The sequence below is a fragment of the Euprymna scolopes genome, chromosome 2, assembly GCF_053919585.1.
Source record: "Euprymna scolopes isolate OS-2025 chromosome 2, ASM5391958v1, whole genome shotgun sequence".
Taxonomy (NCBI): Eukaryota; Metazoa; Mollusca; class Cephalopoda; order Sepiida; family Sepiolidae; genus Euprymna; species Euprymna scolopes.
This window is the reverse complement of record NC_136483.1, coordinates 204,511,199-204,530,021: the sequence shown is the minus strand read 5'-3', so window position 1 is coordinate 204,530,021 and position 18,823 is coordinate 204,511,199. Positions and strand designations below refer to the sequence as shown.

Genomic DNA, 18,823 nt, shown 5'->3' with positions numbered 1-18,823 from the left:
AATTATATATAACTTTAGGACTTTATGTACTGCCTAAAGAAAAGGAAATGTAATATTGAGGATGGGCAAATATTTATAGTCGTTGAATAATTTAATTCTCACAGCCAATATAAATTGCTTTCAGTTATAAAACTGTTTCTGTTTGACAAGGAAGATTAATGTTGAATCATTTTGGATAATTAATAAGTTGTTTTTGCAAATTTTGCATTTTTTTATCTAGTTGTGATTTTGTATTTTTTATTGTTGTAACTCACTTGGAGTTCATGCACCAATGACCGATAGTTTTACCTGGCATCTAAGCAATTAAATCTCTTTTAGATTCCAATAGACTCCATCCAATGCGTGACCCAATATAAAACAGATGTAAAACTGATGATGAAGATGGCTTTGTCAAACTTCATTCAAAGCAGTTTCAGCTCTTTTGCAATCATTAAAACACCACCACCATCATCATCATCAAACCTGGTAGTAAAGATATATGTTAGCAGTTGAGGTACTGGGTTTACGCTTATTTTTACTTTTGTTTCAGAACTTTTCATATCAAAAATGGAAATATATGTCAAAGGTAAGTAGAGAAGATAATATAATTATTATTATATTAATATGATTTTGTTACAGAGGGAGTGGAGTTCCAGGTTGCATGGGTGGATGGTCGGCTGTCTGATCTTGCAAAGAAAGAAAGTCAATCAGATCCTAGCTCAAGGCAGCGATCCTGGATCCATGTGGCAATGACATCAAAAATGTTCAAAATGGGGGATGTAGAATCCCCAAGGATATGTCAGCGGGATTGACCAACATTTCAAACAATGCATGGTGGAATGTTTTGATGTCATCCGCGTCAATAAAATAGAGGAAGCAGACAATGATGAGAGAAGAAGTGAGCAGTGACTATGAGCAGAACAAGAACATACAATTTATGTCTCTCATTCTACATATATACCCCACCTCGTCCCCTCATGCTGTCAATGTTGTCACTAGAAAATAAAGATTGTCAAATCATTCATTCATGTTACATATTATTTTAAAAGTGGAAGAGACTTTGTTTTGTGTTTACGTCTATTATAGAGGTACACCTAGCACAACACATAGCTTCTTTATATCTTACTCCCTATAAGATGGTTACGTTTCCAACACGTTTACCAGACCAGCAAAAACATTACGCATCACTTCTAGATCTGTTTCTGACTACAGTTCCTGATGATTGTATAACGAATGCCCACAGCCCACTTGAGAACGCTGATCATGCAGTGATAATGGTCGAAATTGCCCTAAACTCTTGAGCCAAAACGGAGGAGTCATTGCTCAAAACAACGAGATATTATAAAAAGGCTGACTAGAAAGCTATCAGGGATCTCATCAGGGATGCCCCCATGGGGAAATATCTTTTCTCTTCCAGCTTAACAGTGTGCAAATGAGACAACAGAATGGTTCAAACCGGCAATTGAAGCCCATGTTCCCACATGGAAATTTTATAGCAAGCCCCACTCTCCCCAACGGTTTACTTCTACTTGTACAACTGCCATTGCTCAAAGGCAGCATGCATACCGCAGATTTAACCAACATAAGTCCAGTTCAAACAGACAGAAGTATATAGAAGCTAGAAGTAACCGTAAAAAAGAAATTGCAGCAGCTAAGAGAGAATATACTGAAACCACTAAAAAATGCATCAAAGCACAAAAATTAGGAACCCGTGATTTCTGGAAAATCTACAACAGTGTAGTAAATAATGGGGAATCAACAATTCCCCCACTAATCAATAATCATGAGGTTGTATGCTCAGCAACCAACAAGGCTAAACTACTTGCCAGTCAGTTTGCCTCCAACTCCACACTGGACCCTGCTAACCACCCCCTCCTTGACTTTCCTTTGCGGACAGACGCCATACTAGATAATCTGAAAATCACCCCTTCTCAGGCGCATGCTATCATAAAAAACCTTGACACTTCAAAAGCATATGGATTTGATCTCATCTTGGCTGTGCTATTAAAAAAATGCACCGCCGAAGTAGCTTCAGTTCTCTCCAAACTTTACAACAAATGTCTTAATGAAGCTTGCTTTCCGGACTGCTGAAAAACTGCTTCTGTGGTACCAGTTTTCAAAAATTCTGGCGAAAGAACTAACCCATTAAATTAGCACCCCATTAGCCTCCTCCCACTTTTCGCCAAAATATTTGAGTCCATAATTAACCAAGCTCTAGTCAATCACCTTACAGATGCTAAACTTCTCATCGGCCAACAATATGGATTTAGGCAAGCCCATTCTAGAGCAGATATCCTAACTAATCTCTGAGCATATATACCATTCACTGGAAAAAGCAGGGGAGGGTAGAGTGGTAGCTCTAGATATATCCAAGGCTTTTGGCAGTGTATGGCATGAAGGTCTTCTTAGGAAATTCAGATCATATGGTATCACTGGTAGAATACTTAACATAATTAAATCCTTCTAAAATAAGAGCAAAATCCAGGTTGTCCTCGACGGTTGTACATCTAAACAATATGATATAAATGCGGGAATACCTCAGGGGTCTATCCTTGGACCTCTATTGTTCCTAATATTTATTAATAACCTCCCCAACAAAATTGCCTTTGAGATGCATATATATATACTGATGACACCACGCTCTATAACAGGCATGACAAGAAATCAAATGAACACATATCTAAAGAAATGGCAGAAACACTAGAGGATGACCTTCAATCTGTAGTGGAATGGGGACATAAATGGATGGTCACATTCAATCCTGCCAAGACTAAACTTGTTTCCTTCAATAATTACAAGAAACCTTCTCTACCACCAATAGCAATGGCCAAAGATTCATTATCTGAAAATACTTCTTTAAAACTCTTCGGCCTAACGTTCACAAGAAATATGAGTTGGAACAATTACATTGAGAGCATTGCCAGGACCGCTGCGAGGAAGCTAGGCTCTCTCTACCGTGCTAGAAAACTACTAACACCCAAAAGTATTCTGTATCTCTATAAGGCCACCATTCACCCATGTATGGAGTATTGCTGTCATATTTGGGCTGGTGCATCTGCTACTAGTCTCTCACTCCTAGACAATGTCCAAAAGAGAGTCTCTAACCTGATAGGTCCTGAAATGTTATCTAAGCTTCAACCTCTGTCCCATCGATGAAATGTTGCATCCCTCTACCTGTTCTACAAGTATTTTGATGGTGGATCTTCTTACGAACTGCAAGCACTTGTGCCCCTACGATTTAAATACCCTTGACAAACCCGTTAAGTAGCTAAATCCCACCCCTACACAGTAAAGATCCCTAGATGTAAGAGAGCTTTCTACTCCAGTATTTTCTTCCCCAGAACTGCTAGACTTTGGAATTCCATTCCAGATCCCTGCTTCCCCAACTGTACTGACATGTAGAAGTTCAAGTGTAACATGAATGGACATCTTGTTGCCCAACTCCTTGCATAGTACTCCAGTAGCTTTTGTCCCTGATAGTAGCTCCTACACCAAAGTGACAATGTGCCTTCTTTGGGTTGAAAATGTAACAAAAAAATAAAGAAAGAAAAATCCACCTAAGTTGTACAGATTTCAAACAAATCCCGATTAGCGATCCGGCTATGTTTATTTTTTTGAATAACACACCAATTTAATATTAAAATTAATTTAATTATCATTTAAATAGTATTTAACTATTAAATTTAACTCTCTAAATTCTACTTAAATTTTTTTTCACAATTTCTTAAAAAGAATCAAAGTAAAACAAAATGAAAGTAAAAATAACAAAGTACAACGAGTTAAGTTGTAGTCAAATTTGCCCAGATTGCTTTGTATTGTTTGACATCACATCAACCCTTTTAATTTCAAAGCCATTAATGTTTAGAAAGGTTTATGCTTCAATTTATATCTTCAAATATTTATTTTAGATGATTTATTTAACTAATAATATTTATTTCCTGCTTTCCGGCTGACTACAATATGGTTGTGTTCAAGTCTAACGTAAATAAGTTCTTGATGAGCCGTTCCATATAAGTTATCAAATTTACTGAATTTTCATTACTAATGATTACTATATTGTCCAATTTCTACTGTACACTCTTTAACCCTTATCCTTGAGTGGCATCTTGGCCTTGATAATGTGGTGATGCCTATGTAAAAAAAAAAGAACAAAAAAAAAAACTAGTTATCCTTTGAACTGAGAACTTCAGATTGAAATGGTCAGGCAATTTGTTAGAAAAGCAAGATCAAAATCGAACACCTTAACCGCATTAGCATGAAGTATGCATGCCTTCATATTTGAACACGGAAAGATGAAGTTGTATGCATTTATTTTTCTCCATGATGTAAATCTATGCATTTATCTTCTGTTTTATTTCAAACTATGGACAGACATAATGTAATTTATAGATGGAATCCTGAAACGTACTCTTATGCTTCCAGTTCAAAGTTGATCTGGGGATAATAGCTGCTAAGGACTGACTCTGTGTGTGACAAAACTCCTCAAATTGGGTTTTCACTACCAGATGTAGTTTAAGGTCAAATCCAAGACAGTCCAGATTGACAGTTCAGATCCGATAGTCAATGAATCAACCAAAACCGTTGAATGGATCAACTTGTGTTGCACTGCATTTGACTTATTTCGTTGTTGATCTTTGAAACTATGCAACGTGTATGCATCCACTATCTTTAAATGTGTCAGTGCATAGGTGCATGCCAGTATTGTTGCAAATACTACACAACAAGAATTTACAGTCCAGTTCCTTATACAATTATGCTGAGAGGAAACAGTTTTTAAACCGTGAAATCAAATACTATTAAGATGTACTCAAACTTCCTCCCTTGCATTTTTTTAAATTGCATTTTCACTCCAAACAAGGCACAGTGCCATTTTGATGTAGAGAGGAGCTACTATCTCGGACATAAATTGCAGGGATACTATGTAGGAAGTTGAGCAGCAAGATGTCTGTTTATATTACACTTGAACTTCTGCATATTAGCACAGTCAGGGAAGCAGGAACTCGGAAGGGAATTCCAAAGTCTAGCAGTTCTAGGGAAGAAACTATTAGAGTAGAAAGCTTCCTTACATCTAGGGATTTCTACTGTGTAGGGGTAGTATTTTTCTTACTTTTCAGGTTTGTCAGTGGTATTTACATTGAGGAGGGACCAGGGTTTGTAGTTCGTCGGAGCACCTACCATTAAAATACTTGTAAAACAGGCAGAGGGATGCAATATTTCATCAATATCATTGTCGTTTATTGTTTCTTGTGTCTAGCCATGGAAAAAGACCGCTTGATTTTCTCACGTTTTGCTTGTGACATCCTTAACTTTTCATTTCTCGATATAAATAGTTGCTGTTTATTTGTTTCGTGAGCGCAAGTGTCAGTCATGAGAATTACTGAAAGCTTAATTTGCTTACATTTTTCAACTTGGTGCGCATAGAGGCAGTCTTGAGCTGTGGTTGTGTTGGATGTCATACCAATAGCCGGAGAACAGAGAGTTATAGTTGTTGGCTTAACAGAAGTGACTTGGAGATTACATTGTGTGATACAAGGCAAACCTCCTTCCAGAACTATGGCTTGGTTTGTTGTAGAATTAGACTAAAAGAAAAGAAAACAGTCTTTAAATTCAATGTTTATTAATTTTAACTAGCAAATATGTGCACTTTCCAACAGCAAATAATAATCTTAATAAAAATTGGTTTATTTTCTTTCTTTATCGGTATGAAATTAGACCAGCATTCTCAGATGCATCAATACAATGAAAAAAAAAAAACACATACAAGAACACATAAATACATTGGTAGTATAATTTTTCATGTCTGGTAGTTTGGGAAAACAATTCTTCAACCCTTAGTTAGCTCCCTTGACTAGAACTGGAATTGAAATAGCAGAATAGACTGGGTTGTCAATATGAATGTATGTCTTTCATATCTAGATCAGATGCAGACGGTTTAACCCAGCATTACAATAATTATATAAAATAACGATCAGGCTACAATATAAGTTTAAAATGCAAAAGTCAAGTATCATGCTTCAATTGTGCTCTAAACAGAAACATACATTTCGAACGTGCCTCTGCAATATTAAAGAACCATACTGTTTATGTTATACACTGGACCCTTCTGTTTATGTGGAGTATAATCGCTTGAATTAAAGTTTCAAATGCAAAGTCAAGAATCCTGGTTTTATTTTGAACGTGCGTTAGCCATATCATAGAATCTACTGTTGACTTTAGATGCTGGGCCATTCTACTTGTGCGGTAATAAAACTTCTCATGTGATGTTAGGCTGTATAAGGTATTAACTTTAGTCAAAATCGCCTGTTCCTTCTTTCACTGGATTTTTGATTATCGATACTTATCGAAGATATTCTAATACAAAACCTGTATAAGAACACTCCCAGACACATCACATACCTTTGTGTGAAATTTTTATTAAATCCGCTCAACCGTTTCTGAGTCCATAAGGAACAAAGTCACACACAGAGAATGGCTAGAATCTCTTAACTATACTAGGGATTTATCTCCATTGTCCGTTTGGTTATATTAGGATCAGAGTTATCTGTCCTTGGTGCACCGTGTGTGTGTGTGTGTGTGTGTTTGTGTGTGTGTGTGTGTGTGTGTGTGTTTGTGTGTGTGTGTGTGTGTGTGTGTGTGTGTGTGTTTGTGTGTGTGTGTGTGTGTGTGTGTGTGTGTGTGTGTGTGTGTGTGTGTGTGTGTGTTATAGTTATGATACAGCATACGTATGTTTGTTTATCTTCCAACCTGGAATGTAAAACTACACAAAACGTTGCCTTGATTCATAATTGAATTTATAAAGTTATGTGCACAGATGATAACTGATGATAATAATCTGCAAATGACCTTTATTTTTGGCAATCTTCATTTTTTGTTTGCAGTAAAAACTTTTTAATTTTTTGTTTGATAATGTGTACAATTGAATTATCTGCAACATAGCGATGGAAACAAGTTATTAGCTTTGTGCTGTTGAATGGTAACATCTATAAAAAGTGCAAAATGGAATTAAATAAAGGTGACTTATGGAGTATGTGAATGAGATGGAGGTTGTTCTAAAAAAATGGACAGATGTGGCATTAAACACAAAATACAAGGTGCCTTAAATAAGTTAACAGACTGTTTTGTACAAGCATTTAAAATTGTCGTAGACTCTTGAAAATTCAGTATGTTATTGCTATACATTTTATGAGATGACTGACGAATTTTTATGATTTCAGGTTCTAATAAAAAACTAAGGCAGGAATTGGAATATACCCTACTAAAGATCAGAAAGAAAGACGTTTTCATGACAATAGGGAGATGATCACCAATTAATTACCACCTGATCAATTCAGATCTTGCAGTTCTTGATGATCTAGTGGCCTGCAATGAAAGCTGGATCAACTGCTATGACTCACAGACCAAGAGTTCTCAGTGGAAGCATGCTGACTAGAAGAACAAATCCACCAAGAAACTTATGAGGATCCCTTTTTTGATAGAATGGGCATGATCTACATGGACTGGGTTACCACAGGACAGACAGTAAACAATAAATACTATGTTGAGGTTTAAAGGGATTCCATTGGAAAAGGTTAGCATTCTTCAAATTAGGTCAGTAGCATTTCCACCAGGGCAATGCACCAGTCCACAACTCCATTCTTCTCAAAGACTATTTTACCAAGATGGGCATCAAGACAGTTCCTCACCCACCCTGTAGACCAGACTTTAGTCCCTGTGACTTTTGTTTATTCCCTAAGCTCAAGAAAAACCTTAGAGGCTGTCATTATGAGACAACTGAGGAGATGAAGGAGGCTATGGCGAAATTCAGTGACATGCTCACACAAAAGGATTTCCATGGAGCCTTCCAGAAGTTGTTGGAACGGTACAACAAGTGCATTACAGCCAGAGGAGATTACTTTGAAGGGGACAAGAGTTTCATGTGTGTACTATCAATAAAAGTGCTTATATAAACAAAAGTTCAGAGCTTATAGAAGGCACCTAGGACTTATTGTGAAATTGTGGATTGATCATGTACAGAAATAGTTGTAAGCAATGATTTTAAGTATCTCTTATTTCCACTTTCATGTGTACATCATGTTAAAAGAAAAGAAAGGAAAGAAAAGAAAAAATCTAAAGAGCAAATCAAAACAAAAAGTAAAAAGAAAGTTACTTAACTTGCCAGTGATCTATTTTTTACTATTTTTATCATCTTGCTGAGAATGCTGCAAATTCAATTCAGTTGAAGAAACTTTACAGAATTGATAATCTTGAAATAAGATGTCGAATGCAAAGTGAGAATCAAGCTATCCAAATGGATTAAATAAAGGGCTTAATTTGAAATTTCCAGAATGTTACCAAATACTGTAAAAGGCGCCCGTTTCCTCAAAATTAAACGTCATTTAATAATTGTAAATTTGCAAACTTACTTGTCTGAGTTGATCGGTTATAAAACTTTCTGCTTTTATGCAATCTTCCTCCGTGATGACAGTGTTGTTGATGACTGTCAGTTGTGGAAAGTTGCTTATTAGTATGTAACGCATTTGTGCCTTCTTTGACACCTGGAATAAAATGCAACAGTTAAACAATAAAACTATAAAATAATATTGCGCTTATAATGCAAACTGATTGCCCAGTCAGCCATGACTTGTTATAAAAAGGGGGAAATTTGGAGGAGAAACTGCTTTTCACATTTTACATAGAAATTTATATTACAATGTTATATTGAATACAGGGTGGAACAATAAATTTGTCACCTTAAAGAAAACAACACTACAGCTTTATTTTAAAACTTTTATTGAAAAAATCTATTCAGATAACTTGATTATGTAGTAGAGCTGACATCTATTCAATGTAGCTGCCTTCAGCCTCAATTACCACCTCGATACAAGTCTGGAACCAAGAGCAGGCCTTTTCTACAAGAGTCGGCTGGAGCTCAGCAAATACTCGGTGAATAGCAGCAATCAGACTGACTTTGGTCTTGTGGGAGGTCATGTTGGTGATGTTCTTGATGTACGGTCAAACAAAGTTGTCCAGGAGGTTTAGATTGCGGGAGGAGGGGGGTTAGTTGTAGCACTCTTTCTATAACCAAGCCTGAGTCTCTTTCAACTTGCGGGTCGACACCGAATCCTGCACATCTAGTGTCTACCAGCAACTACCTGATGGCACCAGGGGATTACAACACTCTTCAGCACATTCAGGTACACTTTAATGTTGACTTTCAAGCCGACTTAGAAGATGTGAAGTGGCATGATGTGGCCTTCAGTTGAAACCACACCAAAGGTAATAACCATGATCGGAAACTTCATTGAGCTGTGCTCTCAAGTGTTTAACTGTCCAGATTCACATTTTGGGGGTGCTAGCATTGGTCCTATTTTCCTAACTTGGATCAGTAGAGAGCATGAGTTGTACAGCGGCGCATCTCCAATCTCGCTCGTTGAACATTGTGTCAGTTTAAGACATGATAGAAGGTTTCTATCACTTTTGGGATTTATACACAACTGGCCAACTAGTAGATGGTTTGCAAGAAAAAAAATAAAACCAGCTTTCATCAAACGGAAATTAAATTATATCAATTTTATCGTTCCACTTTGTAAAACCTTAAACTTGTTCTGCTAGTTTTTTTTTTTCTTGTTTACCATATTGACTACTTCACTGGCTCAGTTTATAGACATAAAAATTGGAATGCATACAGAGAAGAGTAGCAAAACTAATTAAATAAGTTAACAAGGCGAGAAAAGTGTGAACGATTTTACCTCTATAATGCCCCCTAGGGAGGCAACCAGAGTTATCCCAGAAAATGCGTTTTAGCAGAAATTTACTTTCACCATGACTAATATTTGTGCAAAATTTTTTAAAAAATCCAAGGCGTGGTTATTGAGAAAAGTGTGAACAAATGAATAACCAAGCAGAAGTGAATTACTAGGTCCAATCCATCCTTTGTCGGTGGACCAACAATTACAATACCAGAAGGAGATTGAAAAGATTAGGATTAACTACTTTACTAGATAGAATTGAAACTTTTTTAAAAAGTCATGGCATTTTTAACTATGGTGGATATTGAAAAAATTTTTCTCTCTGTTCTGGAAGATTTCTAAAACTTAGATAATTGATTGGTAATTTTTTATTAATAGACTAATATATTTGGGGGGGGGTGACAAATTAACAGATCAGATTAAGCATAGAACATTTTGTGATGGCAATAAATTAATTCAAATAGTCAAAAGCAGGGAACTATCAGGGAGATATTTAACTATATTGAATCCAAAGATTCTATTGTGGGCATTGGTTTCCCTGATAATTTTGTCAAAATTCTTTCTGGATAGAAAGACATCCAGTAGTTACAGAAGGGACTATGACAAGGTTGCCAACATCCTCAGTGAAAGTTATTTTTGTGGAACAAACTGGATCCAAACTTGGAACATGCAGGCCGTCAGTCCGTGTCATTAAACACTAGACCACAGTCACTTCCCAATCTGTATAATGCTATTACATGAATAAGGTAAACGTTTTCAATGTTTTGCTTTTAGAGTTGATTCGAGAAAATAGTTAAAAAGAGAAATATCCCAAAAGATAATACACACAAATAATCTATTATATAAATCTCATGTGTCTGTTTAAATGTAAGTATGTATGTATGTATGTATGTATGTCTGCCTAAAACTTTTGACAGAGGTGACGGATTTTCACAAGATCAACATCGTTTTGAAACTCGATTCTTCAGACGACAAATATTGAAAAATTGGCTAAAAACATTTATTCTTTCACCCTCAACTGGGCACTTTTCTACAAGGAGAGGTCGCCTTTTTTTGCCGATATTTTCAATACCCCAAGTAGTCATAAAGGTTAAGGAGAAAAAGTACCAACTAGACCTTAACTGGAAGAGTGTAAGAGTACTAGAATCTTAAGGAAGTTTCTTGTCACTTAAATCCCAGAGAAAACCAATGGCTTTTTGCCAAATCAATGTTGTGATAACACAAAATTATTTGCAAAGGAGGTGGAGAGGGCTGAAATTCTAAAGAAACTTGTCACTTTAATTCCAAGGAACAATACCGATTATTATCCATGAGCAATTACTAATGATAACCTCTATGATTAACTCCAAGTAAGTACTGAATAATAATAATAATACTAATAATAATAATAATAATAATAATAATAAACCCACCTGCATCCCTTCCTTCCGCCTAACCCCTTTTTTGTGTGTGTCCCCATAACTGGCACCACACCAAATAAGTGAGGAAGATCAAGGAGGATGGAAAGACCAAGGAGAGAAAGCACTAGCCAGACCTCTGCTGGATGAGTACAAAGAGAATGGGCACCTTGGGGAGACTTATTGCCACCCAAATTCCATTGAAGACCAATAGTCGCTGTCAATGAGGAACCAATGGTAAGCGGCTGTTGCGATAATGCAGTCATCTGTAAAGGTTATCGAAACTGGTGGAGATTACTGGGAATTTGAGGAGACTTGTTGTTACTCTGACTCCAGATAAAACCACAAGCTGATCTCAGAGAGAAATTATTAATGATGACTTGTGTGATTACTCCTGGCGAGTAAAATAAATGAATAATATGGTGGCCATGCGTGAATAAACGTGTTGACACGCCCCCTCATTCTATATTCTCCAATCCAAGCCATTCATGTGAAACACGGCTTATTTACATGTTGTCATAATTACGCAACAAAAAACACAGATCTCAAAAGTTGAAATTACAGTAGGAAATTATTTTTTTTACAATAAATTAAAAACAAAATATAGTGCCACATGCGTATTGCTACTTGCCAAAAGGTAAGACAAATTTTTCCAGTACTATCTCCTTGGACATTTGTTATGGCGACTTAATTAACACCTCCACCAAATACAGACTGGTTCATTTTGAACTTTGCAAGGTAACTGGAAACATTTTTACATTAAATTAAAATTTACTTTCTATGTGAAAGCAACGACGCTATTAGATTGAACTTTCTCAGAAGCATTAACCAGAAATGATACAAGAAAATGGCAAGGTCAAACTTCTTTGGGACATGCACATACAAACTGATAAGTTTCTTGGGCATTCCAAACCTGACATAATTTTTCTAAACAAAAACAAAGAACTTTCTCAATTATTGACATACCATTTTCAATATCAGAGTGAAATAAAAAGAACATGAAAAAACAAATAAATATCAAGATTTGATATGGAAATTAGTTAATGTATGGAACTATAAAGAAGTCAAAATGATTCCTGTTGTAATTGAAACGCTTTGAACCATATCTAAAATCAAAGGAATTGACCTGATGTTTAAGAAAAATCCAACTAAAAACAAAAAACATCCAAAAATTGGGACTACTATGAAAAAATAATGATTAGCTTTGAGAAGCTTGTTGCCACCTAAATTCCAGTGAAGTCGATGCTGGCAAGAAATTAATAGTAAATGGCTGTTGCAATAATGTAAATTTATTTGCAAAAGTTATCAAAAGAGAAACTGGAAATCTGCTTATATTTGTATATTGAGTTTGAGAATTTCAAAACATTTTGTCAAAAACACAAAATTCTTTTAAGCTAAATACACCACATACATTTTTAAAAGGTTTTACTTACAGGATTGTTTATTAGGGAAATGTCAATCAACGAATTCAAAGATGCCAAATGTTCAAATTCAGAAATGTCCTGAAAAGTTAAAACAAACTATATATAAAGAAAACAATCAAGGCAATGCGAATGAAATGTTTACCCTATACAAGCAAGAGTAAACTTCAATCTAATATAAATATTAGTATTTTTGTTTTCTTCACTCTACAACTCATTTGCACATTCTACTGGCTTTTAAATTCTGACTATTTGTTTCCTTTGCTTTTCAGATTTACCATTGAATGAATCTTCATGCACACTGAAATGTTATTCCCAGTTTGTTTTTGTTCTTTTACCAATTTTTTTCACATGTTTTTAACAGACATGAATACATTTTTTTTGCAATTTATGACTATCATAAATTGCTGTTTCATTTAATGCCTTAACCAGCAAATTCTAGCTGTGCTATAATTATAATTTGCTATTTTCCTTTTGTCCTCTGATGAGAAGAATAGCAAGAATAGCATTCTTTGAAACTCTGTGGAATAAGAATTCTGAAAATTGTTTTCGGAGTATTCTGACGACCAATAAATTTAATTGTAAATTTTAATTTTCAGTTTTAATTTCTTTTCTTTTCTCTTATATATTTATTTGTATATATTTGTATATTTTGGCATCAAGTCATTATTCAAGCACATCTGATTGAACACAACAGAAGTCTTCTTTTTTTCCGATTTTGTTGGATATCTTTTCAATTCGCCAAGCAGTCTTTTTTGTTTCGGCTGGCATGTTGTATATTATGATGCCCAAAAGTTTTTGTTCGGCCATATTCTTCTCAAGGGGTTGGTATCAGTACATCCAATTGTCGTCAGGAGCAATTGTTGTTGCTGTCGTTTTCTTTGTTTATTAAGGCTAGGTATATTTTTTAGTTTTTTTTATTGGTTATAAAGGTGGGTGCAGAATAGGTAGGAGTGAACTAACAATACTAAAATTCGATACCTTAACACTTGCACATGAAGACTAAAATTACTAGAAGCCATACTAATGAAAAAACTACACACCCTTATAAACCGGATCTCATTTAATACCAGGACAATTATAACTAACAAGAAATAAACTAAATAGATAAGATATGAAATAAGAAAATCAAAATTAAAAATGAAAATAATTCACCCCTACCCACCTGCACCCACCTTTTTCAAAAATAAACTAACTATAAATACACCAAGCCTCTAGTGTCTAGCAGTGTTCAAAATGCTAATAAAGTCTAGCAGTGTTTGAGAGGCTAGTAATGTCCAGCAGTGTTTGAGAAATTAGTAAAGCTTAATGCTGTTTGAGAGGCTAGTAGTGTCTAGCAGTGTTTGAAGTTGATGTGAGTGCTGATCTGAGCACAAGATTATGAGATGATCTTTAAGGATCATGGCGAGATGTAGTTTGATATGCATTAGTTGCATATGAATGAAGCTTTGCACTCCACCTCTGAAAAAACATTATAAAAAGAATATAGCTGAGTTCTTGAAACCGAACTAAACAGGTGAGAATGTAGAAAGTCATACAAACACTGAGAACAATCCTTTTTTTTTTAATTACAATTATACAAACGTAATGCAATACAATAATGATAAAGTAGATAAGAACCTACCTGAATCTTATTACTGCCCAGATACAATCGTTTTAGTTTTGGAAGATCTTCAATTCCAGCCAGGCTGATAAGTCTGTTCTCTTCTAGATGTAGTTCTGTCAAATTGGAAAGACCAGAAAACGTGGAGGGCAAAATCGTTTTCACTCTGTTGGCGTCCAAAACAAGTTCCACTAAACTACTCAGACCATCCAAACCTTCAAGTTTACTGATTTCGTTGCCTAAAAATAAAAATGAATTGTTAAAACATATTAATTTCTTCTTCATCACTTCCACCACCACCACCACCAATATTAGGTTGAGTAAAAGATTTATCCACCATGTTCAAATAATGATTTACTATGTGAGAAGTTATTCAAAAACAATTATTCTTCAACATAAAGACTATCATTGTTCAAAACCTTTTGCCTACAATCTGCAAGCTTCCAAACATGGCAATTTTTATAAAATTCATAGGAATAGATAAGAGTCAGATGGGGCAACGTCTAGAGTATAGGGTGGATGTGGCAAATATTAAAGACAGCTATCAAGAATTTTTTTCATTAAAAGCAGGATTTGTACTCTGACCAGATCCAAAAGCTTGAAACAGGTTATTAACCGAAACTCATAGACAGTGATGGTCTTTATTTTGAAAAATAATAATTTTTTTAATAATATTTTCATAATAAATTATTATTGTAATATGGCACATATTTTTTAATTCAACCTTGTAAGAAATATGAATGAAATGGCAATTTATGTTTAAACATAACTTATTTCAAATTGAAATTCGTACATTTAGAAAGTCAATACAATGCAGATTATTATTTAATTAAATAAACATTTATTCGTTAAAAATGAAATTTTCAGTGAATATGATGCCTTTATCAATATTAGAATCAGCTTGTGTTTTTTTTTTTATTTCCTTGTTGCATGGTGTCATTAGAAAAGTAAAATTCTTCTTAGTATTTAGGGGAAGGAAAAAGCAAATACCTTCCAGTTGTTGAAAATTTATCCAGAAAAAAAACCTTCCACTAAATTAAAAAAAAATCAACTTAATTTCGACGATCTGCATCATCATTAGGCATTGAAACAATTTGTTTTCTGTGTGTTTTTCTTTCAATCGTGACATTTTCAAATGTTCAAGATGAGGATCATGCACATGAAATGAATTAGTAAAGTTTTTTTCTCCACAATGTAGCGTCGTTTAAACTGAAATTGAAATTCATAAGTTTTGATGTTGTGTGCTTACATGTATGTATAAAATAACATTGTTGTTGTGTGTATATAATTATCTCAATGGTTGTGTCTTTTTATGTATGTATAAAGTTCTTTCATGGTCATTGGGCATATACATAATTCTCTACATTATAAACTCATTAATGTTTGTGTCTTTACATGTATGTATAAAATAACGCTTCATGGTCATTGAAATGGTATACAACTTACATACTGATTATTAATGTGTGTGTATGTCTAATAATGTATGTATGGACACAAAAAAGAGTTCAACAGTAAACATTCATTCTAAGATGACAGATACAGTTCTGTAAACATATACAATAAACAAATGAGCATAGACACGCATACGTTTTATTGTTGTTTGCCTTGACCTTTTGTTTCTACAATATAGTATCAAACCTGGTTGGTTGTCATACACACACAAATGCACACACAACGTGGAAAACTCTTGGATGATCTAGTAGACTACCTGATTCAATGTCTGTAGCGTTCCACTTCTCAGTTTAAGAGGCATAATCTAGGCACAACTATACATCAGAGAATTCAAACAGTTCAAATATGCATTAATTTTCATGCATAATCATTAGATAGCAATCCACCAAGATTTCCTGAATTTTATTTTTTTAAACACCTCTTAAGCTTAACCATTTAAATTTTAAGCTTTTTCTTATGCAATTGATTTTAATCAAAATTAGAATAAGAATTATTTAAGTTTAGTTGCATTATGTCATAATCTTAATCGAGTTAGAGCATATAAAAATGGTGCAAAACTGTTATGGGGATTAATTTTACCCATCCTGGACTCAGTATTCTGTATATATATATATATATATATATATATATATATATATATATATATATATATATTATTTACTATAATAATTATTAAATACCCACAGACACTAGTGTTTCATCCTTTCAGGAATCATTAGTGCAGGGTGACACAATTACTGCTGTTTGGAAGATTCGAACCTGACAATGAAGTCATTTCTGACTTTTTTAGCAAGGAACAAATCATCTCAGCCAACCTTAACAGTGAGAAATATCGTTGAAATTTAAATATTTATTTTTAAATGTCTTAACGTCTGTCAGTGATTTTTTTAAAAATCAATTTTCACCCCAAACAAGGCACAGTGCCACTTTGAAGTAGGGGGCTACTATCAGGAAGTACAGATTGCAGGGGCATTATGAAGGGAGATGAGTAACAAGATGTCTGTTCACATTACACTTGAACTTCTGCATGTCAGTACAGTTGGGAAAGCAGAATCCCGGAAGGGAGTTCCAAAGTCTAGTAGTTCTGGGGAAGAAACTATTAGAGTAGGTTTTCTTACACCTAGGGATCTCTACTGTGAAGGAGTGGGTCTTAGCTGCTTATTGGGTTTGTCGGGGGTAGTCATGTCGAGGGGGTACGAGTGCTTATAGTTTGTCAGAGCATTCATCATTAAAATACTTGTAGAACAGGCAGGGGGATGCAACATTTCGTCGGTGGGACAGAGGCTGAAGCCTAGATGACAGTTCAGGATCTATCAGGTTGGTGACTCTCTTTTGAACCTTGTCCAGGAGCGAGAGACAAGTAGCAGATGCACCAGCCTAAATGTGACAACAGTACTCCATACGTGGGCGAATGGTGGCCTTATAGAGGTACAGGATACTTTCAGATGTAAGTAGTTATCTAGCACAGTAGAGAGAGCCCCTCTTCTTTGCAGCAGCCTTGGCAATGCTCTCAATGTATATATTCCAGTTCATGTTCCCTGTAAATGTTAGGCTGAAGTGTTTAAAGGAAGTACTTTTGGGTAATGTGTTCTTGTCTATTGCTATTTGTGGTAGAGAAGGTTTCTTGTAATTATTGAAGGAAACAAGTTTAGTCTTGGCAGCATTGAATGTGACCACCCATTTTTGTCCCCATTCTGCTACAGATTGGAGGTCATCCTCTAGTGTTTCTGCCATTTCCTTTGACATGTCTCCATTTGTTTTCCCCTCGTGCCTGTTATAGAGAGTGGTGTCATCAGCAAATATACCCATCTCCGAAACAATTTTATCAGGGAGGTCATTTATGAATATCAGAAATAATAAAGGTCCAAGAATAGACCCCTGAGGTATTCCCGCATTTATATCATATTGTTTAGATGTACGACCGTCGAGGACAACATGGATTTTTCTCTTACTTAAGAAGGATATTCTGTATTCTTCCAGTGATACCATATGATCTAATTTTCCTTAGAAGACCATTGTGCCATACACTGTCAAAAGCCTTAGATATATCAAGGGCTACCGCTCTACCCTCCCCTATTTTGTTTAGTGAATGGTATATACGTTCAGAGATTACAGTTAAGATATCTGCTGTGGAACAGGCTTGTCTAAATCCATATTGTTTGTCGGTCAGGAGTTTAGCAGCTGTAAGGTGTTGGACTAGGGCTTGATTAATTAAGGACTTAAATATTTTAGCGAAAAACGGGAGAAGGCTAATGGGGTGATAATTTAATGGGTCAGTTCTTTCACCAGAATTCTTGAAGACTGGTATCACAGAAGCAGTTTTCTAGCAGTAAGGAAAGCAAGATTCATTAAGGCATTTATCGTAAAGTTTGGAGAGAAATGGAGCAACCTTAGTGGAGCATTTTTTTAATAGCATAGCCGGAATGAGATCGGGTCCACTTGCTTTTGAGGTGTCTAGGTTTTTTATGATACCATGTACCCGAGAAGGAGTGATTTTCAAATCGTCAAGTGTGGCATCTGTCTACAAAGGAAAGTTAGGGAGGGAGTGGTGTGTCGGGTCTAATGTGAAGTTTGAGGCAAACCGACTGGAAAGTAGGTTAGCCTTCTCGGTTGCCATGCAAGCAACCTGATGATTGTTTGATAGTGGGGGAATTGTTGACTGCCCATTATTTACTACACTGTTGTAGATTTTCCAAAATCACGGGTTCCTAATTTCTGTGCTCCAATGCGTTTTCTGGTGGTTTCAGTGTATTATGTCTTAGCTGTCACTATTTCTCTCTTATAATTACTTGTAGCTTCTATATATTTCTATCTGTTTGAACTGGACTTATGTCAGTTGAATCTATGGTACGCATGCTGCCTTTGAGCAATGGCAGCTGCACAAGTAGAAGTAAACCATTGGGGAGAATGGGGCTTGCTATAGAATTTCCGTGTGGGAACATATGCTTCAATTGCAATTTTGGACCATCCAGTGGTCTTTTACACACTGTTCTGCTGGAAGAGAAAAGATATTTCGTCATCGGGCATCTCTGATGAGTTCCCTGATGGCTTCCCAGTCAGCCTTTTTGTAATACCTCATTGTTTTGAGCAGTGGGTCTTCAGTTTTAGGGCGAGAATTTAGGGCGATTTCTACCATTATCACACCATGATCAGCATTCCAAAGTGGGCTGTGGGCATTTTTTTGTACAATCATTGGGAACTATGGTCAAAAATCGATCTAAAAATGAGGCATGTTGATCTTGT

At 35.4% G+C, this 18,823-nt stretch overlaps 1 protein-coding gene across 4 annotated transcripts in view; it reads right to left on the bottom strand.

Annotated features, from left to right (window-relative positions):
- LOC145302399 (leucine-rich repeat-containing protein 9-like) overlaps positions 1-18,823 on the bottom strand; it is a 245,664-nt gene that overhangs the window by 7,260 nt on the left and 219,581 nt on the right. For 2 of the 4 annotated variants that reach the window (XM_080144652.1, XM_080144651.1), the window contains exons 30-33: positions 14,150-14,367; positions 12,538-12,606; positions 8,382-8,513; positions 5,378-5,558 (exon numbers count right to left, since the gene is read on the bottom strand). In XM_080144652.1, the coding sequence (XP_080000778.1) occupies positions 5,378-5,558; positions 8,382-8,513; positions 12,538-12,606; positions 14,150-14,367 (600 nt within the window). The remainder of the gene's footprint in view (positions 1-5,377; positions 5,559-8,381; positions 8,514-12,537; positions 12,607-14,149; positions 14,368-18,823) is intronic. The other 2 variants (XM_080144653.1, XM_080144654.1) reach the window with 1 other exon arrangement.